General features: G+C 45.3%; 1 protein-coding gene across 1 annotated transcript in view; it reads right to left on the reverse strand.

Annotated features, from left to right (window-relative positions):
* Window positions 1-24,637, reverse strand: part of MTMR3 (myotubularin related protein 3) — a 161,298-nt gene that overhangs the window by 65,731 nt on the left and 70,930 nt on the right. Inside the window, exons 7-8 of the mRNA XM_065417640.1 lie at window positions 18,376-18,492; window positions 3,665-3,747 (exon numbers count right to left, since the gene is read on the reverse strand). Of these exons, the coding sequence (XP_065273712.1) occupies window positions 3,665-3,747; window positions 18,376-18,492 (200 nt within the window). The remainder of the gene's footprint in view (window positions 1-3,664; window positions 3,748-18,375; window positions 18,493-24,637) is intronic.

The following is a 24,637-nucleotide window of genomic DNA, read 5'->3' on the forward strand; positions in this document are numbered from 1 at the left end:
TGTTGTAATTGTAGGGGTCCTGACCCAAAAAGGAGGTGTGTGTGGGGGGGAGGGTGCTTCAAGGTTATTGTAGAGGGGGTTGCGGTACTGCTACCCTTGCTTCTGTGCTGCTGTTACTAGTGGCGCTGCCTTCAGAGCTGGGCAGTTGGAGAGCAGCGGCTGCTGGCCAGGAGCCAAGTTCTGAAGGCAGAACCGCCGCCAGCAGTGGTGCAGAAGTAAGCATGGCATGGTATGGTATTGCCACCCTTATTTCTGCACTGCTGCCTGCAAAGCTCGGCCTTCAGCCAGCAGCTGCCACTCTCTGGCTGCCCACCTCTGAAGGCAGCAGCACAGAAGTAAGGGTGGCATGGTATGGCATTGCCACCCTTACTTTTGCGCCGCTGCTGGCGCAGCACTGCCTTCAGAGCTGGGCGCCCAGCCAACAGCCGCCGCTCTCTGGCTTCCCAGCCCAGAAGGCAGTGCAGAAGGGTGGCAATACCGCAACCCCCCTAAAATAACCTGGCGAACCCCCTGCAACTCCCTTTTGGGTCAGGACCCCCAGTTTGAGAAATGCTGGTCTCCCCTGTGAAATCTGTATAGTATAGGGCAGGGGTAGGCAACCTATGGCACGTGTGCCAAAGGCGGCACGCGAGCTGATTTTCAGTGGCACTCACACTGCCCGGCTCTGGCCACCGGTCCCGGGGGGCTCTGCATTTTAAATTTAATTTTAAATGAAGCTTCTTAAACATTTTAAAAACCTTGTTTACTTTACATACAACAATAGTTTAGTTATATATTAATAGACTTAGAGAAAGAGACCTTCTAAAAACGTTAAAATGTATTACTGGCACGCGAAACCTTAAATTAGAGTGAATAAATGACGACTTGGCACACCACTTCTGAAAGGTTGCAGACCCCTGGTATAGGGTAAAAGCACACAAAAGACCAGATTTCACGGTCTGTGACGTGTTTTTCATGGCTGTGAATTTGGTAGGGCCCGATGTATAAAGAGCATAATTTTGGAATTATTAAATAAACCAGTATTATCTTGTCCTAGTTGCTCGGGCCCTGATTCATTAAGGTACTTATGCACATGTCTAAACTCATGAGTAGTCCCATTCAATGAGCCTACTCACATACTCAAAGTAAGGAATGTGTTTAAAGTATCTTGCTGAATCAGGGCCTCAAAAGGGAGTCAAAACAGAAATACATAACATAAACTGCAATCTATTAATGTGTATCCCTACAAACAAAAACACATTTTCTGATCAGATACAGAGTAAATACTGTATTCCATTTGAACAATGAACTTACTTCAAACCAAGGTGGACAAGTCACAGTGTCTGTAGTCCTACACCTCCCTCAAATGCTAAACTGTTTCTTCTCTTACTAATATTTTACCAGAGGGCAAGTATAAACAATGCTTCTTTCATTTGAGCTTTGTTTTCACATTACAGCAGGAAAGAAACAGTAATGGAAGACTAATTAGAGTATCCTGACCACAAGAGCCACTAGTCTGCAAAATAATATTCCATAATTACAACACTAGCTTAGCATTTCCAATTGGTACCTGTTCACTATGGAATAGGACTCAGAACAAGCATGGTGAAATAAGGGTTTGCCCAAATTTGTACAAATTTATTAAGGAGTTTACAGTTATAAACAGGTGGCCCCAGAGTACATAAATAAAATTTACTCTTAGGATTAAAACATGCAAACTATATTTTTCATGGGGAAAATAGTCTTTTCATTTGTAATTATAATGTTGAAATGAAACTAGTGGTGGGGTGATTAGTACCAATTTTATCTGAATGTCATCCAGATAATACTCCGGTTGCACTGATGGTTAAAGACAGCAGTTGTGTCCCCTAAATTAATTAAGGTCTTGACTTTGCAGATTCTGAGTCCTGCACTCTGTAGAGACATTCATATAAAATTGGTACTAATCACCCCATCACTAGTTTCATTTCAACATTATAATTACAAATTAAAAGACTGTATTTTTCCCATGAAAAATATAGTTTGCATGTTTTAAACCCTTCCCTTTTTTAACCCTGCATGCATTTGGTACATCAGGTCTAGAGCACACTGCCTTCTACTGGCTCAGTGCATGAAAGCATATTTCAGAACTTTGTTTTGAAGCCTTTCCAAAAACAGTCCAAGGAAAGAAAATAAAATATAGCAAGTTATAATTTTTGGAGCTATCGTTTCTGAAGGGAATTTTGTAGGGAGAGTGAAACCAATTTTCCTAATGCAGGCTAAATAGCTAGTATTGACTCTACAACTGAGAGAAAAGTCAAATACATGCGATCTAGAGAGAAAAGCTAAATCTGAAAACATTAAGAGCTACAGGTTAAAGAGAAAGTTAAATATATAATTCAAGCTGAACAACCAACTATGACCTACAAAATCAAATCAGTCCTCAACACAATGCTATGGCCCAGGAAGCAGTTGGCATGTTACATTTTCTGAGTCCAACATGTGGGGGCTGGTGCTATTCCACTCAGGGCCGGCTTTAGGCTGATTCCCCCGAATCGGGTCCCGCACCTAAGAGGGCCCCGTGCCCTAAAGTAGAGCACCTAACTTAGGCGCCTTTCTAATTTTTACTCACCCGGCGGCGGTCCGGGTCTTCGGCAGCACTTTGGCGGCGGGCCCTTCACTCGCTCCGGGTCTTCGGCGGCATTTCAGCGGCGGGTCCTTCAATGCCGCGGAAGACCCGCACTTCCTAAAGCCGGCCCTGATTCCACTGTACAAAAAGTACTGCTAGCAAATGTTTAATTGAAAGATATGTTCCCTTGTCATTAATTAATGCTTAGAAGCCAATATTAATTTATCCTATTGAAGCCTGGGAAATAGACCTCAGAGAAGCACAAAGTCTCTGGGGCTCCCTGGCTACACTGGCGGTGGTGGAGAGAGTAATTTACTACCTCTTTTTCAATTATATAGCTCTATTTTGCTGCACTGACCAATGAGTGAGTGTGGAGGGGGGCGGGGGGTGAGGGAAGGAGGGTGGAGCCATGGATCTGCCTCATCCCTATACCCTCTCTTCCCAGTTCTCCCCCATATCTCCACAAGTGCTGGAAGTGTAACTGTGACTAACTCTCACATGGCCTACACAAGGGGAGCAGTCCTTACTCCTTCCCTCATCCTTGCACAGCAGCACAAAGGTGCAGCAGTCTCGAGTCCCAGATAGCCAGTTTAGGATCTAATGCTTTTGTCTAAGAAGCTGTATGATTTATTGATTTGTGTCTAGTTTTGTATCTTGGTGAGACCATTGTTACACTGGGGAAAACCACATGAAACTGAAATTAATTTCAAAATAATCTTAAAAAATGTATTGCTCCATAGGGCTAGAACATCTCTACGACCAAAGCTATTTGGCTGATCAATTTCCAGCATAGTAAAGATTTCTAAAAAATATATTGTACTACAAGAATGCAGACCCAGTAACCACCATCCTCCTTCCTAAAATGTTCAGCTACAGTACACAGCAAGAACAGAAGGAATGTTTTGGAGAAAGCATGTGCACAAAAAGTGGGGGGGGGGGGGGGGTGGAAGAGAGGGGACATTTCCCCTAAAATGCTGCAGCCATCCATAATTTGAAGAAGTGCAAGGTTACCTTGCTTAGATTTCATACTTTCCTGGATGAAGCAACCCTTCCACCTGCAAAGTAGTTTGTACATACCTGAGAACTTTGCAGTCTTTGCAAGTCAAATGAAGTTGAAATATATCTCGGCATTCAACACTTTCTATAAGCTGTAATGGAACCTGTAATTAAAAAGATTAAATGACCTTATTCCAAAACGCACTGACACTGCAGTTTCTCAGCATGTCCCATAGACACTTATTAGAGTGCTCTTTGGAGAAAGAGAGCTATAAATATAATTAAATCAATAGTTCTGATGCAGTGTATTGCTTTATATGAGATAATTCCTTACTCCATTGTTTCTCAGCTGAGAAACCATATAAGACCACATGACACTAGCTGAGACCACAGGTTATATCATGGTGAAGACTAAAGGATAGGGAGTATATGTGAAGGCATGGGTGCTAGCCTGGGGCTCAGGAGACTCCCTGCCCTGCCACAGACTTCCTGTGCGACCCTGTGAAAGTCACTTAGTCTCAGTGATTCAGCTCCCCACCTGTAAAATGGAGAGAATAGCATTTCTCTACCCTATGGATGGTGTAAGGATAAATACATAAAAGATTGTGAGGCACTCAGATAACATAGTTAGGGGGACTATAAAAGTACCATAGACAGACAAATGTTTTATGTTGCTGTCACGGTTGCTTTTAAAATAATAAATCTCTTCCAATCATTCTCCCATTGACTTTAGCATGCAAGGATTATCATGAAGGTTACATATAATAAATGAAGAGACGGGGATATTTGATGGGAAAACCCTGTTTCGTTCTAAATTGGAGCAGTTTTTCTAAGTCCTCCCTTTTTGACCAGATAGCCTCATTTATAATTAATTATTTGTAAAACACCATGAACCTGCATGGCATTTTACAAACAAATATGAGATTACAATCTAGGTGCCAAAAGAGTGTTTACAATCCAGGTGATTTCCCCTTTTCAGACAATCTGTCCATCTCTGTATCTGTTCATCCCTTCCTTCACCACTCTCCTTCCAAACCTAATCTTACATAGACAACCCTTCCTCACTGAATGCCCTATGCCCCTTACATTGCTTCCTGTCTCCTCTTCCTACCCTCCAGACCCTGACCACTCATTATTACTCCTCCTTCCTCAGTCTCCAAGACCAACTCTACACTATTTCTTGCCTCTTTCTTTCAAAATCATCCATCAGTTCTACTCCCTTCCAATCCACCTTTTCTCCAGCAACAAGTCTCTTCCCTTTTGACAAGCCTTATTTAGTAACTCAGCCTTCCACATTTCTTTCTGAGCAATTTGTCATCCTTTCTTCCAGGCAACCCTTCATATCAATTTCATTTCCTTCTCTTTCGGTACAATCCATTCTCTAGTCTTTGTCCACCTTCATTTCCTCTTCAGCCCCTCTTCCCATCCTTTATTACTCACCCTATAAAACTCTTCCCTGCCAAATTATCTTTCCTTATTCTCCCATCCTTTCTCACAGATGACCTTTCGTTTCCATCAAGCTCTCTTTTTTCATGCTGAAGCACACTGCAAATCAGACTCACTCAGTGCAGTTAGTCTACTCTTCAAAGAGCCGTAAGTTATATTTGCAGGCAGTACAACATACAATAGTGTCTATCTAAATACAGCAGCAGAGAAGCAACTTTTTAAAAAAACAGCCATGCATTGCTATCAAAGCCCAACAATGTCACAGTATAGAGGGTATCGCAGCATCATGCTCTCGCAGTATCTTAGTTTCTCAACTGTCTCTGCTATAGTTCGTTATCTCCCTTCAAACATTAGCAACACTTTAGAACTCTGGAAAACATTATCAAAATTAAATAAAGTTTCTCCCAAATTTCTGAATTCCTGAAGCTGACTGTGGCTTAATGGCAACATTATGTCTGGGGAAAAAGAATAGTAATACATAAATACGATGGGGAAAATCTGAAAACATCAACTGGCCCAACTGAGATTCATGTAATAATTAAAACTACAAAATAATTCCCACTCAGCCAGTATTACTTCATAGAATCATTGAAATGTAGGGCTGAAAGGGACCTTGATACGTCATTAAGTCCAGCCCCCTGTGCCAAGGCAGGACCTAGTAAACCTAAATCTGATAGATGTTCACCAAACCTGTGCTTAAAAACCTCCAGGCATGGGGATTCTACAACCTCCCTGGGAAGCATATTCCAGTGTTTAACTACCCTTACAGTTAGAAAGTTCTTAATATCTAACCTAAATCTCCCTTGCTGCAGATTAAGCCCATTACTTCTTGTCCTACTACTTTCTAACGGGGAAACAAAGGGAAGCCACAAGAGCGGTCATGCGACTCTCCTCAACAGTATGTTTCGGGTGCCCAGGGCAACTATCAGAGAGGTAAATCACTGTGGGGCAGGAGGCGGGACTGGGGAAGACCCAGCTGGTGGTTCCTATCCTGTGCCCGGCTCAGCTGGTAGTGTGGACTGGGGAGGACGGGACTTCCTCTTCCCCTGCACAGCATCCAGGGCCAGGCCAGACCCACCCCCAGATTTCTCCCCCAGCTGCAGGAAGCTCTGCAAACTCCCTCCCTCCCACCATCCCGCTTCCTGCACCCATTGCTCCTCAGCTGCAGGGTGTGGAATCCCTGAACAGGTAGCTGCTCCCCCATCTGCCCAACCCCCGTGCATCCAGACCCCCTCATACCCAGACCCTCCCACTGAGCCTCAGCCCCCCATACTCAGAACCCCCCCGATGAGCCCCACTCCCTCTGCACCTGGACCACACCAATGAGCCACCCACACCCGGATCCCCACCTCACCGAGCCCCAACCAGTTGTACCTGGATCCCCACCCCACTGTGTCCCACTCCCCCAGCATCTGGACCCCCCCACACCCCGACACCCCCCCACTGAGCCCCAAACTCATTCACCTAGACCTCCCTGCAGAGTCCCATTACCATTGCACACAAAATCCCCCAACAAGCCCCTGTGCATCCAGATCCCCTCCACACCCAGATTGCCCCACACGTGGATCCCCCCACACAGAACCCTCTCAACCCACACATGGATCCCCCACACTAAGTCTCTCCACACTTGGATCTTGCTTTGCTGAGCCTGCCTGCCCATACCTGGTGCACCTGGCATGGAGAGGCAGGGCCCTGAGGTGTTTCTGGGGTGGCGTGGTCCTTGGGTTGGGTCCTCACCACTGAGTCCGTGTCCCCGGGGGGGGGGGGGGGGGGGGGAGGGGAGGAGCTGCACAGTGATCTCCCACCTCTGTGCAGCCAGTGGCCTGTGTTCCCCAGTGCCATGCTGGAGCCTCCACATTTATTTGACAAATAAAATTTGCAGAATTTTAAAATATTGTGTGCAGAATTTTTATTTTTTTTGTAGCAGGATTTTTAATTTTTTGGCACAGAATGCCCTCGGGAGTAATAGTTTCAGCCTTTCCTTACAAAAATTAAATCAAGAGATATCAGCCTGGGAATTCAAGTTTTGATGTGCACTCAAAGTGCCATTGTTGAATTTACTAATGACCCCTTGGATGAATATAAATCAACACTTTTGACAGTCATAGTTTCATCAGGTTATGTGTGGTCTGCTGGGCCTTTTCTTTTTCCACTTAAAACCCCATGTTCCTATTGCTATGCTGATCTATCAATTTATCCAGTGAAAGGACTCATGCATACAGCCCTTCTCTGCTGTGTTGCAAGGTGAGCATCATCAACACAATTTTTTTCTGGTCAAAGCACAGGTGCAGCAAGTGATCTAGAAGCATTGTGCTACTTACTGAGATTTCACAAGCATCAGATTGACAGACAGTCTATTGAATTGTAAACAAAAAAACAAGATTAAGATAAAAGCCAAAGACTGGGTTTGGGTATTTTTAACTGGATTCCATCTTCTCCACACAGCTGCCCCTTGCAAAAGTCCAAGAATTGGCATGCATACTGCATTCGCTGGAAGGCCACTTCTTCAGCTGCTGCATGGGAACAACTCTCACTTCCTTCAATAGGAGTTGCTTGCATGCAGCAGCTGTGGAATCAGGCTCTGGGAATTCATTCCATTTGAGAATACTGCATCCAACACAACATGCTACAAGCGGGTACTTTTGTAAGAGGTCCTGTCTCATACACAGAAGTATTTTTCTTCAGTGAGGTGGGAAGGTTGTTATCTCATTCAGAGTACCAACATCTAATTTAGGATATTAAGTTTTACACAAATTGGAATACACGAGTCACAGGTGGTGGCCCCTTAAAGGGAGATGGGCCATAGTCCACCTGTGACAAGCTTATCTCTCATCATATGGCTGGTGGGTCAGAGGACCCAATCAGGCCTGTGGTAAATAAAGAAGAGGCTGGGGAGAGAAGGGGCTGTATGTGGGTGTTGGTAGATGCTTGTAGATGCTGCAGGGAGTAATAAGGCTGCTGCCGGGCACTGAGTCAGCAGGAGAGACTCTGCTGGGGAAGGAGACCTGTGGAGAAGGCAGACAGGGTCAAATGACAGGTAAGAAGTACTCAGAGAGAAAGAAGGCGGACCCTCTAGAAGGAGGGGTTATGCCCAGCATGGGACATGGGTGAAAAAAAGGAACTTTAAAAAGACTGACCCTCTCTGAGACTGCGGCAGAAAAAACTTTATTTTTGTGTTTATTTTATGTTAATAAACCTGACCCCCAAAAAGGGGCATTGAATGGATACCAGCCTTTGTAGAGTTATTGAGGAACCTGAGTAAAGGGGAAACAGAGGCAGAGTGCTGCAGAGCCACACTTGGCCAACAGGTGGTGCTACAGGGTAAGTGCACTCCCTGTTACATATTGAGCTGGTGTCTTCCCCCACGGCAGGAGTACTTCTCCATCTGCTAACATCCACCTGCAGCCCCTTTGCTCTCCCAGCCTCTTCCTTATCTACTGCAGGTCTGATTGGGTCTCCTGACCCACCAGTTACATGACCTACATCCTGAAGAGAGGAGTGAAGCTTGTCAACGGTGGGATTAGGGCCTTAAGGGACCAGCCACCCTCTGACAGTATGATATGCTCAAAATTAAAATAAAGCTTACACAATTGGTAAACCTCCAAGTTATGAAAAGCCCCTTCCTATGGTTAACCAGTTTTTTTTTAAAGAGCAATTCTGATTTAAAGAAACAATGGAGATAAGAACGAACAGGAGTACTTGTGGCACCTTAGAGACTAACAAATTTATTAGAGCATAAGCTTTCGTGGGCTACAACCCACTTAGGGTCAACAGTTCACAGCACACTTTCAAATTATAGATGCACCATTTGTGCAGATCATAGAATATCAAGGTTGGAAGGGACCTCAGGAGGTCATCTAGTCCAACCCACTGCTCAAAGCAGGGCCAATCCCCAGACAGATTTTTGCCCATATCCCTAAGTGGCCCCCTCAAGGATTGAACTCACAACCCTGGGTTTAGCAGTCCACTGCTCAAACTACTGAGCTATCCCTATCTTCTATAGCTGAAGTGCTTACTGTCCCAAACTACGACACTAAAAATGGTGCCTAATCATTGCATTTATCTTCTATCCTCCATGTTAAGTCCTTTCTACCTAGAGCACTAGGTTAGCAGAGAAGATCAAATTCTGTTGCAGAAGAATAAGCATTCTAGTCTATCTCTTATATCATCAACATAAATGTCATCTGAATTCTTATGATTAATGATGATATATGAAGTAGAACTAACATCACTTGAGGAATCAGGTGGAGTCTGCAGTTTTGACTGGCAGTAAACTGTTGTAACTTGTAAACTGAACCGACCGGATAGAAAACTCACTGAGGCACAATAAATACGGAAATACCAACATAATTTTGTAGACTCATTTCTGATCATAAACAGTGAGGTTTTGGTTTAAAAACAAACTGTCAGTGCTGATCATCCTCATCATCAAGGAAAATCCCAAAACGACATAGCCTCATTACATCGAGCGCCACCTGGATCACTCTCTTAACTCGGTCCTTAAGCCGGTCTGGCTGGATATTCAGTCTATATCCATCACTGGTGATCTTATCATGCCACCAAAGCTTTTGGCACCCACATGACAGCAAATTGTGTAGTGGCATTCATGAAAACTGCTAAACTGACAGTCTTTGCAAATGAAATCCTGTATTTATCCACAGACAGGCAGGGGCAGTGCAAGCATTTACACATGCCCTGATCCAGTGGCCAATTCTGGGGACAAACTCTTAGTTTGTAAGGGGTTCAGTCCTTGGCTTCTCTGCTGAGATGCTAAACTGATGTCTCGCTGTGGTAACACATTTTATAACAAGGCCAGCAAGCAGCCTGCTAGGAAATGATCAGACTACCCACCAATTTTGCATGCCACAAGACAGCTATCAGATGATAATTTTCAGACACTACCAGTGTGTGCTAGAATTAAACTGGTGACCTAGAGGTGAAAGCCTTTATCTACTTTCTATTATCAATCCCATAAACCACTCAGACCCTCAATTTTATTTTAACGTAGTGACAATCTAAGTTCCCTCTAAGCTGCGTGGTCAGGCGGCCGTCCAGCAGGCTATCAAGTGCCGCGCACTTCAGGTGTCCCACCCCCCACTGCAGTGCTGCTCCTGCCCTTTGCCTTGGAGCCCCTAACCAGCTGCTCCCAGGAGCCTCTGCTTGCTGTGCAGAGCGGGGGGAGGGAGGGACTGATGTCAGGGTGTCCCCCTCCCCTGTACTCCCTCTCCCCAGAGCGTGGGGGGACACAACAGGGCAACCCAGAGGACAACCCAGAGGACAACCCAGAGATCCAGGTACACACCAAGGGAAGGGTAGGAAGTAGCCCAGGGACATCTGACTATGGTCCCTGGGGTGGCAGACAACCCACCTTTGACCAGGAGGCCTGTGGGAGTCTACCATCTGCCAGAGATCCTTGATTTATTTGGAGGGTTAATTAAAAAACTCCGGAGGTGGCCCCCAACAAGGCCCCAGGATTGCCAGTCTCCATAGAAACAGGTTGAGAATATGCCTGCACGAGGCGGGCAATAGGGTGGTACAAAGCAAGCCACAGGTGTTTCCCTCGCCCCACTGCCAGCTGGAAGCCAGGGCGAGAAGCCCTGGCGGCTTTGCCCATCCCTCTCCACCCCTCTGCTCCTGGTTGGGAGCCAGGGGAGAATGGACCATGCTCTCAGCTGGGAGTCGGGCAGCCTTGTCAATTTCACAGCTCGAGACGGCTGCCTGGCTGAGGGGGAGCGGGCTGGGAAGGAAATGAGGGCAGCTGGACCTTGCTCCCTGGGGGCAAGACCCTGGGTGCTTTCCCACACTCTGAGCGAGGAAAGGGGAGGGGAAAAGCTGTGGGTGGTTTCCCCAACCTCCAGCAGGGAACAGGGTAGGAGGGGGGAAGCCCGCCGGGATCCTGGGACCCTGTGAGGCAGCCAGGCTCCCAGCAGGGAGCTGTCTGCAGAGCTGAGAGACCTGGATCTCAGCTCCCCACACTGTCCTTCTTAGGTTGGTGGAAGCGCTCCCTGGTGAGGATGCGTACCACCGATCCAAGGAGGGTAGTGTGGACATGAACCACTGCAGTAATTAGGTTGACTAATAAGAACATAAGAACGGCCGTACCGGGTCAGACCAAAGGTCCATCTAGCCCAGTATCTGTCTACCGACAGTGGCCAATGCCAGGTGCCCCAGAGGGAGTGGACCTAACAGGCAATGATCAAGTGATCTCTCTCCTGCCATCCATCTCCATCCTCTGACAAACAGAGGCTAGGGACACCATTCCTTACCCATCCTGGCTAATAGCCACTAATGGACTTAGCCACCATGAATTTATCCAGTTCTCTTTTAAATGCTGTTATAGTCCTAGCCTTCACAACCTCCTCAGGTAAGGAGTTCCACAAGTTGACTGTGCGCTGCGTGAAGAAGAACTTCCTTGTATTTGTTTTAAACCTGCTGCCTATTAATTTCATTTGGTGACCCCTAGTTCTTGTATTATGGGAATAAGTAAATAACTTTTCCTTATCCACTTTCTCCACATCACTCATGATTTTATATACCTCTATCATATCCCCCCTTAGTCTCCTCTTTTCCAAGCTGAAGAGTCCTAGCCTCTTTAATCTCTCCTTATATGGGACCCGTTCCAAACCCCTAATCATTTTAGTTGCCCTTTTCTGAACCTTTTCTAGTGCCAAGTATCAGAGGGGTAGCCGTGTTAGTCTGAATTTGTAAAAAGCAACAGAGGGTCCTGTGGCACCTTCTGTTAGTCTTAAAGGTGCCACAGGACCCTCTGTTGCTTTTTCTAGTGCCAGTATATCTTTTTCGAGATGAGCAGACCACATCTGTACGCAGTATTCGAGATGTGGGCGTACCATTGATTTATATAAGGGCAATAATATATTCCCTGTCTTATTTTCTATCCCCTTTTTAATGATTCCTAACATCCTGTTTGCTTTTTTGACCGCCTCTGCACACAGCGTGGACATCTTCAGAGAACTATCCACGATGACTCCAAGATCTTTTTCCTGACTTGTTGTAGCTAAATTAGCCCCCATCATATTGTATGTATAGTTGGGGTTATTTTTTCCAATGTGCATTACTTTACATTTATCCACATTAAATTTCATTTGCCATTTTGTTGCCCAATCACTTAGTTTTGTGAGATCTTTTTGAAGTTCTTCACAGTCTGCTTTGGACTTAACTATCTTTAGCAGTTTAGTATCATCTGCAAACTTTGCCACCTCACTGTTTACCCCTTTCTCCAGATCATTTATGAATAAGTTGAATTGGATTGGTCCGAGGACTGACCCTTGGGGAACACCACTAGTTACCCCTCTCCATTCTGAGAATTTACCATTAATTCCTACCCTTTGTTCCCTGTCTTTTAACCAGTTCTCAGTCCATGAAAGGACCTTCCCTTTTATCCCATGACAGCTTAATTTACGTAAGAGCCTTTGGTGAGGGACCTTGTCAAAGGCTTTCTGGAAATCTAAGTACACTATGTCCACTGGATCCCCCTGGTCCACATGTTTGTTGACCCCTTCAAAGAACTCTAATAGATTAGTAAGACACGATTTCCCTTTACAGAAACCATGTTGACTATTGCTCAACAGTTTATGTTTTTCCTATGTGTCTGACAATTTTATTCTTAACTATTGTTTCGACTAATTTGCCCGGTCCTGACGTTAGACTTACCAGTCTGTAATTGCCGGGATCACCTCTAGAGCCCTTTTTAAATATTGGTGTTACATTAGCTAACTTTCAGTCATTGGGTACAGAAGCCAATTTAAAGGACAGGTTACAAACCTTAGTTAATAGTTCCGCAACTTCACATTTGAGTTCTTTCAGAACTCTTGGGTGAATGCCATCTGGTCCAGGTGACTTGTTAATGTTGAGTTTATCAAATAATTCCAAAACCTCCTCTAGTGACACTTCAATCTGTGACAGTTCCTCAGATTTGTCACCTACAAAAGCCGGCTCAGGTTTGGGAACCTCCCTAACATCCTCAGCCGTGAAGACTGAAGCAAAGAATCCATTTAGTTTCTCCACAATGACTTTATCGTCTTTAAGCGCTCCTTTTGTATCTCGATCATCAAAGGGCCCCACTGGTTGTTTAGCAGGCTTCCTGCTTCTGATGTACTTAAAAAAACATTTTGCTATTACCTTTGGAGTTTTTGGCTAGCTGTTCTTCAAACTCCTCTTTGGCTTTTCTTATTACATTCTTGCACTTAATTTGGCTGTGTTTATGCTCCTTTCTATTTGCCTCACTAGGATTTGATTTCCACTTTTTAAAGGAAGTCTTTTTATCTCTCACTGCTTCTTTTACATGGTGGTTAAGCCACGGTGGCTCTTTTTTAGTTCTTTTACTGTGTTTCTTAATTTGGGGTATACATTGAAGTTGGCCCTCTATTATGGTGTCTTTAAAAAGCGCCCATGCAGCTTGCAGGGATTTCACTTTAGTCTCTGTACCTTTTAACTTCTGTTTAACTAATCCCCTCATTTTTGCATAGTTCCCCCTTTTGAAATTAAATGCCACAGTGTTGGGCTGTTGAGATGTTCTTCCCACCACAGGAATGTTGAATGCTATTGTATTATGGTCACTATTTCTAAGCGGTCCTGTTATAGTTACCTCTTGGACCAGCTCCTGCGCTCCACTCAGGACTAAATCTAGAGTTGCCTCTCCCCTTGTGGGTTCCCGTACCAGCTACACCATGAAGCAGTCATTTAAAGTATCGAGAAATTTTATCTCTGCATTTCGTCCTGAAGTGAAATGTTCCCAGTCAATATGGGGATAATTGAAATCCCCCACTATTATTGGGTTCTTAATTTTGATAGCCTCTCTAATTTCCCTTAGCATTTCATCATCACTATCACTGTCCTGGTCAGGTGGTCTATAATAGATCCTTAATGTTATATTCTTATTAGAGCATGAAATTTCTATCCATAGAGATTCTATGGAACATGTGGATTCACTTAAGATTTTTACTTCATTTGATTCTACATTTTCTTTCACATATAGTGCCACTCCCCCCCTGCACGACCTGTTCTGTCCTTCCGATATATTTTGTACCCCGGAATGATTGTGTCCCATTGATTGCTCTCAGTCCACCAGGTTTCTGTGATGCCTATTATATCAATATCCTCCTTTATCACAAGGCACTCTAGTTCACCCATCTTATTATTTAGACCTCTAGCATTTGTGTACAAGCACTTTAAAAACTTGTCACTGTTTATTTGTCTGCCCTTTTCTGATGTGTCAGATTCTTTTTTATGTGAATGTGGCCCTTACATCCTCTGCTCCTGACTATAACCTGGAGATTCTCTATCATTAGACTCTCCCCTAAGAGAAGTCTCTGTCCGATCCACATGCTCCTCTGCAGCAGTCAGCTTTCCCCCCCATCTCCTAGTTTAAAAACTGCTCTACAACCTTTTTAATGTTTAGTGCCAGCAGTCTGGATCCACTTTGGTTTAGGTGGAGCCCATCTCTCCTGTATAGGCTCCCCCCATCCCAAAAGTTTCCCCAGTTCCTAATGAATGTAAAGCCCTCCTCTCTACACCATCGTCTCATCCACGCATTGAGACTCTGAAGCTCTGCCTGCCTACCTGGCCCTGCGCGTGGAACTGGGAGCATTTCTGAGAATGCCACCATAGAGGTCCTGGATTTCAGTCTCTTCCCTTGCAGCCTAAATTTGGCCTCCAGGACATCTCTCCTACCCTTCCCTATGTCATTGGTACCTACATGTACCACGACCACCAGCTCCTCCCCAGCACTACCCATAAGTCTGTCTAGATGCCTCGAGAGATCCGCAACCTTCGCACCAGGCAGGCAAGTCACCATACGGTTCTCCCGGTCATCACAAACCCAGCTATCTACGTTTCTAATGATCGAATCTCCCATTACTAACACCTGCCTTTTCCTAGCAACTGGAGTTCCCTCCCCCGGAGAGGTAACCTCAGTGCGAGAGGCAACCCCAGCACCATCTGGAAGGAGGGTCCCAACTATGGGAAGGTTTCCCTCTGCTCCCGTTAACTGCTCTGCTTCCCTGGGCCTTTCATCCTCCTCAACAGCACAGGGGCTGTCTGACCGGAGGTGGGACAATTCTACAGTGTCCCGGAAAGCCTCATCAACATACCTCTCTGCCTCTCTTAGCTCCTCCAGTTCCGCTACCCTGGCCTCCAAAGTCCGTACGTGGTCTCTGAGGGCCAGGAGCTTCTTGCACCGAATGCACACATACGCCACCCGCCCACAGGGCAGGTAATCATACATGCTGCACTCAGTGCAATAAACTGGATAGCCCCCACTCTGCAGCTGGGCTTTTGCCTGCATTGTCTCCCAGTTAATGAAAGGGTTGTTTAAAGCAAGAAGTTTTGAATGTAGTTTGGTTTATAGGTTTTAAGGGGAATAAAGGGAAACAGAACCGGCAAGGGACCCTCGCTCCCTTCCCACTCCCCTTCCAAACTCCCTTGTGAAACTCCATTTAGCAGCCCCTGTTCGCAAAGCAGCAGCCCCTGTTCGCAAAGCCAGTGAAGCCATTCTGTACCACCACCAACAGAATCTAGCCACAAAGCTAGCTTATGTGACCCCAGGAGGGTTATTCAGTGTCAGGGAATCCTCTGCAGTGTAGCTCCTATGTCACTCCTCCCTTTCTGCTGCCAGCACAGAGGAGAGAGGGTGGCTTGGTGGAAGCATAAGGAGTGCAGTTGAGGCTTTTCTATGTCTTGCTGATCCCTGGCCATCATTCTGCTCCTTGTGGGTTATTAACAGCTGTAGCAACTTAGAGCATCCCAAAGGTTGCTCCTAGTTTACATTAAAAGATTGGCTCCAAAATGAAAAATAAACTTTACACTAACTTTGTGCACATGCACACTCATACATCTCTGCCTTGCGTGCTCCTTAGCTGCAACTGAAGATCTGACCCTTATTGCAAATTTTTGCCCTTATAGTGAGGAAAATATACTAAACCCAGAAAAACAAAGAGACACTTTCCCCCAAAACCCTCGCACTGCTATTTTTAGCACATGGACAGAGTACATGGATGGAAGTTACGCTAGTCTGACAAATATACCAGTATAGTTTCTCATGTCCACAATTCATGAACTAAAAAAATTTACACGATCAATTATAATTATGTCTTTGGAGTAGTTTTTAAAAATCCACAAATCATATGTACATTATTAGAGCTATTATAATCTACCTAGTATAATATATATTTGCATGAAGCTTTAGTTTTAGAATACTGGTAAAAAGCTTCATGCAAATGATAAAAAAAAAATTAAGTAACATTACTGGCTCTGCCACAAACTGATAAAAGAAACACTCAAAGTTAAGACTGACATACCATCATAAAATAAAGCTAACATACCATCAAGAACCAAAGTTATGTATCCAAAAAATACAGCAGATGTCCCAGATTACTTTGTGACATGTACTACAATTAACTGAGTGGAGGACAATTGTCGAACTTATGTTTGAATTTCTTTGTTTTTTTGTCAGCACTAAAATAACAACATTACTACTTATGCTGTTTAACAACCATCTCAGCAATGGGCATTTCCTGATTAGCTTGCAGCAGTCGATGACATTAACTCCAAACAGGCAATCTTCAGGAAATGTCTAGGGAGGTGGTTCATAAATTAAGCATTTTGATACTTTTATTTAATTTGCTGGTTTTGTTTTATCACAAGTGTGTAATGTGTATGCTTCTGTACTGTGTGCAAAGTACCAGGTAGTTCCATATAATTAATGGCTGATATTTTAGCCAGTCAGACTACACAGATTATTTGTCAGCATTATATTTAGTAACTTAAAAGACTGCACAAAAGCTATGTAAATCACGTTTTATATTGTCAGAACCTGGACACACATGACAAAATTTTCAAAAATGGGTGCCTAAAGTTAGGCTCCTAAATAGGATTTGGAAAGATGTTGAGCATCCATAGTTCTACTGATGTCAACAGAAACTGCTGAGTGCTCAGCACCTCTGAAAATTAGGCTTCTTATTATAGTAACTAAGTATGAATTTGCTCTCATAGAGAATGCTCTTGCCATCCTAACCTGTTTTATCCCCTTCAGGTAACCTAAAGAGAAGGTTCATTGTACCCTTCATTCTGAATTCCCATATTATTATTAATCATGGTTAAGGCTAAGATTTTGGCACGGGTATTTTTAATAAAACTCATGGACAGGATGCGGGCAAAGAACAATAAATCATGGAAATATACACAGTAATGCAGTATTCACTACATCAGTACTGAAGTCCAAGCCCCGCTGCCCAGGGCTGAAGCCAAAGTCCAAGCCCCACAGGGCTCAAGCCCAACCTCTGCAGCCCAGAGCCATACGGGGCTGAATTATTAGGATTTTCAATAGAATCGTAGAATATCAAGGTTGGAAGGGACCTCAGGAGGTCATCTAGTCCAACCCCCTGTTCAAAGCAGGACCAACACCAACTAAATCATCCCAGCCAGGCCTTTGTCAAGCCGGGCCTTAAAAACCTGTAAGGATGGAGCTTCCACCACCTTCCTAGGTAACCCATTCCAGTGCTTCACCACCTTTCCAGTGAAATAGTGTTTCCTAATATCCAACCTACACCTCCCCCACTGCAACTTGAGACCATTGCTCCTTGTTCTGTCTGCCACCACTGAGAACAGCCGAGCTCCATCCTCTTTGGAACCCCCCTTCAGGTAGTTGAAGGCTATCAAATCCCTCCTCACTCATCTGCAGACTAAATAAGCCCAGTTCCCTCAGCCTCTCCTCGTAAGCCATGTGCCCCAGCCCCCTAATCCTTTTCATTGCCCTCCACTGGACTCTCTCCAATTTGTCCACATCCTTTCTGTAGTGGGGGGCCCAAAACTGGACGCAATACTCCAGGTGTGGCCTGACCAGTGCCGAATAGAGGGGAATGATCACTTCCCTCGATCTGCTGGCAATGCTCCTACTAATGCAGCCCAATATGCTGTTAGCCTTCTTGGCAACAAGGGCACACTGTTGACTCATATCCAGTTTCTCATCTATTGTATTCCCCAGGTCCTTTTCTGCAGAACTGCCGCTTAGCCAGTCAGTCTCCAGCCTGTAGCAGTGCATACAGTTGTGGAGGTCTCATAAAAACTCAGAACCCATTATCTCTGTGACAGATTTGTAGCCTTAATAACGGTTATTACGATGGTGCCTAAAGACCAATCAAGAATAGGGCTCACTGTGCTAGGCACTATGCAAACACAGAATAGCAGACAGCTCCTACCCCAAAGAGCTAGCCATCTAAATAGACAAGATATACACAGGAGTGGAAGGGTTATAACACATAAGCAGAGTGAACAATATCTGAATTCATTCAGAATGCCTGTATCATGGTGGTAGTATGAATGAAACTTACATTCACAACAGACTCCTTGAATTTGATGTGCAGTCTGTAATTAGAAAGTGCAATAATGGCATCCTCTGCTCGTCCCACATACTCTGTGCTCTCACCATGAAGTTCAAGGAAAGGGACCTTCAGAACAGAAGGAGAAAGAAGCCCTTTAGAAAACATGAGCTACAAATGTATACCTGCTTACAAATATCCACTCAAGCTGTTCATGCACACTCCCTAAGGGGGGTTTGAAACACTGCATGGTATGTGTGAGGCTGTTACAACTGGCAGTGAAGCCAGTTACGATTTTGTGCAGATGTCCATTGTAGCCTTATTTTAACATTCACAATTGTCTCATAACGATCTCCTTTGGGGCTCAAAACGTCCATGCTTGATGTCAGCCAAAGGTGAAATATTTTTGGAAGTTTGAGCAAAATCCCTTGAGATATCTGAGTTATGAAAGAACTAAAACTATGTATCATTTTTTAGATGCAATTCTGCTCTGAAAAGAGACAATATAAAAATAGTACTCAATGAAACTGCTCCCTGTGTATATTCACAGTCCTATCTGCTTACTTAGGGTCACAAAAGTTTTGTTCTTGTTAACTGTGCAGAACCAATATAGCTAAGAGAAATATTTCATTCCTTCTTGTACACCAGCAAATGCGCTGTTTACTAAGCTCCAATCAATTACATTGGCACAAACCCATCAGACAATGGGACTATGCAGCATGCAATTTGACCTGAAGAACCTTTATTATCAGTGATGATGACCAAGAAGGAAAACTCAGCTTGATTCTCAGATCTCAAATTGAACTTGCAGGACTGGCAGCCAGAAAAAGAACAGCTGTCCTATAGTAACTACGGTTCTCGAGATGTTCATTGTCCACATGGACTGCACTTCTAACATAGTGAATGCCAGTGAAATGAGGTAGGATCAGAGGCTAAAATAGGGAAAGAACAAGTTAAAAATTACTTAGACAAGTTAGATGTCTTCAAGTCACCAGGGCCTGATGAAATACATCCTAGAATACTCAAGGAGCTGACTGAGGAGATATCTGAGCCATTAGCGATTATCTTTTGAAAAGTCATGGAAGACGGGAGATGTTCCAGAAGACTGGAAAAGGTCAAATATAGTGCCAATCTATAAAAAGGGAAAGAAGGACAACCCGGGGAATTACAGAAAAAGTCAGTTTAGCTTCTGAACCCGGAAAGATAATGGAGCAAATAATTAAGAAATCAATTTGCAAACATCTAGAAGATAATAAGGTGATAAGTAACAGTCAGCATGGATTTGTCAAGCACAAATCGTGTCAAACCAAACTGATAGCTTTCTTTGACAGGGTAACAAGCCTTGTGGATAGGGGGGGAAGTGTTAGACGTGTTATATCTTGACTTTAGTAAAGCTTTTGATACTGTCTCGCATAATCTTCTCATAAACAAACTAGGGAAATGCAACCTAGATGGAGCTACTATAAGATGGGTGCATAACTGGTTGGAAAACTATTCCCAGAGAGTAATCGTCAGTGGTTCACAGTCATGCTGCAAGGACATAATGAGTGGGGTCCCGCGGGGATCAGTTCTGGGTCTGGTTCTGTTCAATATCTTCATCAATGATTTAGATAATGGCATAGAGAGCACACTGATAAAGTCTGCAGACGATACCAAGCTGGGAGGGGTAGCAAGTGCTTTGGAGGATAGGATTAAAATTCAAAATTATCTGGACAAACTAGATAAATAGTCTGAAATAAATAAGATGAAATTCAATAAGGACAAATGCAAAGTACTCCAGTTAAGAAGGAACAATCAGTTGCACACATACAAAATGGGAAATGACTTCCCAGGAAGGAGTACTGCGGAAAGGGATGTCGGGGTCATAGTGGACCACAAGCTAAATATGAGTAGGGTGAGCAGACGTCCCGATTTTATAGGGAAAGTCCCGATATTTGGGGCTTTTTTTTATATGGGCTCCTATTACCCCCCACCTCCTGTCCCGGTTTTTCACACTTGATATCTGGTCACCCTAAATATGAGTCAACAGTGTAACACTGTTGCAAAAAAAGCGAACATCATTCTGGCATGCATTAGCAGGAGTGTTGTAAGCAAGACACGAGAAGTAATTCTTCCGCTCTACTCTGTGCTGATTAGGCCTCAACTGGAATACTGTGTCCAGTTCTGGGTGCCACCTTTCAAGAAAGATGTGGACAAATTGGAGAAAGTCCAGAGAAGAGCAACAAAAATGATTAAAGGTCTAGAAAACATGACCTCTGAGGGAAGATTGAAAAAATCTTTGTTTAGTCTGGAAAAGAAAAGACTGAGGCCTGGTCTACACTATGAGTTTATGTCGAATTTAGCAGCGTTAAATCAAATTAACCATGCACCCATCCACACAACAAAGCCATTTACTTCGACATAAAGGGCTCTTAAAATCAATTTCTGTACTCCTCCCCGACGAGGGGATTAGCGCTGAAATCGATATCGCCAGTTCAAATTAAGATTAGTGTAGACGCAATTCGACGGTATTGGCCTCCGGGAGCTATCCCAGAGTACACCATTGTGACAGCTCTGGACAGCACTTTCAACTCAGATGCACTGGCCAGGTGTACAGGAAAAGCCCCGCGAACTTTTGAATCTCATTTCCTGTTTGGCCAGTCGAGCTCATCGGCACAGGTGACCATGCAGAGCTCATCAGCACAGGTAACCATGCAGTCCGAGAATCGAAAAAGAGCTCCAGCATGGACCGTACGGGAGGTACTGGATCTGATCACTGTATGGGAGACGATTCCGTGCTATCAGAACTACGTTCCAAAAGACGAAATGCCAATACATTTGAAAAAATCTCAAAGGGCATGATGGAGAGAGGCCACAACGGGGACTCAACACAGTGCCGCGTGAAAGTTAAGGAGCTAAGACAAGTGTACCAGAAAACCAAAGAATCAAACGGATGCTCCGGGGCAGAGCCGCAGACATGCCGCTTCTACGCTGTGCTGCATGCAATTCTAGGGGGGGCCGCCACCACTACCCCACCCCTGACCGTGGATTCCGAGGAGGGGGTACTCTCAGCCATGCCTGAGGATTTTGCGGACGGGGAAGAAGAGGAGGACTACGAGCTTGAGGAGAGCACACAGCACTCCGTTCTCCCCAACAGCCAGGATCTTTTTCCCACCCTGACTGAAATACCCTCCCAAGGCGGTATCCTGGACCATGAAGCCATAGAAGAGACCTCTGGTGAGTGTACCTTTGTATATATAATACATGATTTAAAAGCAAGCGTTTTTTAATGATTAATTTGCCCTGAGGACTTGGGATGCATTCGCGGCCAGTACAGCTACTGGAAAAGTCTGTTAATGTGTCTGAGGATCGAGCGGAAATCCTCCAGGAACACCTCCATGAAGCTCTCCTGGAGGTACTCTAAAAGCCTTTGCAGAAGGATTCTGGGGAGAGCAGCCTTATTCCGTCCTCCATGGTAGGACATTTTACCATGCCATGCTAGTAGCAAGTAATCTGGTATCGTTGCATGACAAAGCCTGGCAGCATATGGTCCCGGTGTTTGCTGGCATTCAAGCAACATCCGTTCTTTCTCTCTCTGTGTTATCCTCAGGAGAGTGATATCATTCATGGTAACTTGGTTGAAATACAGGAATTTAATGAAGGGGACAGAGGTGGCCGTTCCTACTGGGCTGTTTGCCAGTGGCTGAAAAGAAATCCTCCCCGCAGTTAGCCAAGCGGTGTGTGTGTGGGGGGAGGGGAGCTGTTCGCGTTTGGCTAGCAGGGATCTTCCCTGATACCAGCCATGCGGTGGGGGGAGGGGTAAAGCGATCATCCCAGAGAACTGGATGGGGGGGGCGGGGGGTTAGTTTGGTTTCTGCTGCTGCATGTTAACACGAAAACCGCACCACACAATGGGCTTTGCTTGGTATGGGAAAGGAGGACGCTGCTTTTATGAAGGTTGCAGAAGCTGAAAGACTATGGCTTACCATGGCCGCCTGCAAGCCGAATTCTGTTGCCCGGCCCTGCGTCTGTGATCTCTAACACCAAAGCCGCAGGCACGCAATATAAGATGCAAAATGCAACCTTGTACCGAAATCACATGTGCTATGTAATGTGAATAGTGTTCACCGTGAAAGAGTATACCCACTGTTCTGTAAAATGTATATCTTTAAATACTCTCACTTTTTTCCCTCCCGCAGCTGCAAATTTTTCAAGCCTCCCTCCTCCGTCCCGAAGGCTATCTCAGATAAGGCGGCAAAAAAAAACGCACGCGCGATGAAATGTTCTCTGAGATCATGCAGTCGACCTGCAATGAAAGAGCTCATCTGAATGTGTGGAAGGACACAGAATCACAGTACAGGAAAGCGGCCAATGAACGTGAGGACAGGAGGGACGAACGTGAGGACAGGAGGGACGATCGAGATGAGAGGTGGCGGCAGGAAGATCAGAGGAGGCAGGATGCAACGCTGGGGCTACTGCGGGATCAAACGGACATGCTCTGGCGTCTGGTGGAGCTTCAGGAACGGCAGCAGGATCACAGAGTGCCGCTGCAGCCCCTGTTTAACCGCCCTCTCCCCTCCCCAAGTTCCATAGCCTCCTTATCCAGACGCCCAAGAACGCGGGGGGGAAAGCTCCGGGCACCCAACCACTCCATCCCAGTGGACAGCCCAAGCAACAGAAGGCTGTCATTCAACAAGTTTTGAACTGGCCTTTTCCTTCCCTCCTCCCACAACCCACCCGGGCTACCTTGTCAGTTATCTTCCTATTTTTATAATCAATTAATAAAGAATGCATAATTTTTAAATGATAGTGACTTTATTTCCTTTGCAAGCAAGCTGTGATCGAAGGGGGGAGGGTGGGTGGCTTACAGGGAATGAATCAACCAAGGGGGCAGGTTTTCATCAAGGAGAAACAAACAGAACTGTCACACCATAGCCTGGCCAGTCATGAAACTGGTTTTCAAAGCTTCTCTGATGCGCACCGCGCCCTGTGCTCTTCTAATCGCCCTGGTGTCTGGCTGCGCGTAATCAGCGGCCAGGCGATATGCCTCAACCTAAACGTCTCCCCCTTACTCTCACAGAGATTGTGGAGCACACAGCAAGCAGCAATAACAATGGGAATATTGGTTTCGTTGAGGTCTGAGCGAGTCAGTAAAGTGCGCCAGCGACCCTTTAAATGTCCAAATGCACATTCTACCACCATTCTGCACTTGCTCAGCCTATAGTTGAACAGCTCCTGACTACTGTCCAGGATGCCTGTGTATGGCTTCATGAGCCATGGGATTAAGGGGTAGGCTGGGTCCCCAAGGATAACTATAGGCATGTCAACATCCCCAACAGTTATTGTCTGGTCTGGGAAGTAAATCCCTTGCTGCAGCCGTTTAAACAGACTAGTATTCCTGAAGACGTGAGCATCATGAACCCTTCTCGGCCATCCCACGTTGATGTAGGTCCCTTGTGATCCACCAGTGCTTGCAGCACCATTGAAAAGTACCCCTTTCGGTGCCAAGATAGGGATATGGGTTCCGTCTATCACCCCACCACAGTTAGGGAATCCCATTGCAGCAAAGCCCATCCACTATGGCCTGCACATTTCCCAGAGTCACTACCCTTGATAGCAGCAGCTCTTTGATTGCGTTGGCTACTTGCATCACAGCAGCCCTCACAGTAGATTTGCCCACTCCAAATTGATGCCCGACTGACCGGTAGCTGTCTGGCGTTGCAAGCTTCCACAGGGCTATCGCCACTCGCTTCTCAACTGTGAGGAATGCTGTCATCTTGGTATTCTGGCGCTTCAGGGCAGGGGAAAGCAAGTCACAAAGTTCCATGAAAGTGCCCTTACGCATGCGAAAGTTTCGCAGCCACTGGGAATCGTCCCACACCTGCAACACTATGCAGTCCCACCAGTCTGTGCTTGTTTCCCGGGCCCAGAATCGGCGTTCCACGGCATGAACCTGCCCCATTAACACCATGATCTCCAAAGCACCGGGGCCGCGCTTTGAGAGAATTCTTTGTCCATGTCCTCATCACTCTCGTCACTGCGCTGCCGTCGCCTCCTCCTCGCCTGGTTTTTCAGGTTCTGGTTCTGCATAAACTGCACGATAATGCGCGAGGTGTTTCCAATGTTCATGACTGCTGCGTTGAAATAAGCGGGCTCCATGCTTGCTGTGGTATGGCGTCTGCACTGAAAAAAGGCGCAAAACGATTGTCTGCCGTTGCTCTGACGGATGGAGGGGCGACTGACGACATGGCTTACAGGGAATTAAAATCAACAAAGGGGGTGGCTTTGCATCAAG

The sequence above is a fragment of the Emys orbicularis genome, chromosome 16 (genome assembly GCF_028017835.1).
Source record: "Emys orbicularis isolate rEmyOrb1 chromosome 16, rEmyOrb1.hap1, whole genome shotgun sequence".
Taxonomy (NCBI): Eukaryota; Metazoa; Chordata; order Testudines; family Emydidae; genus Emys; species Emys orbicularis.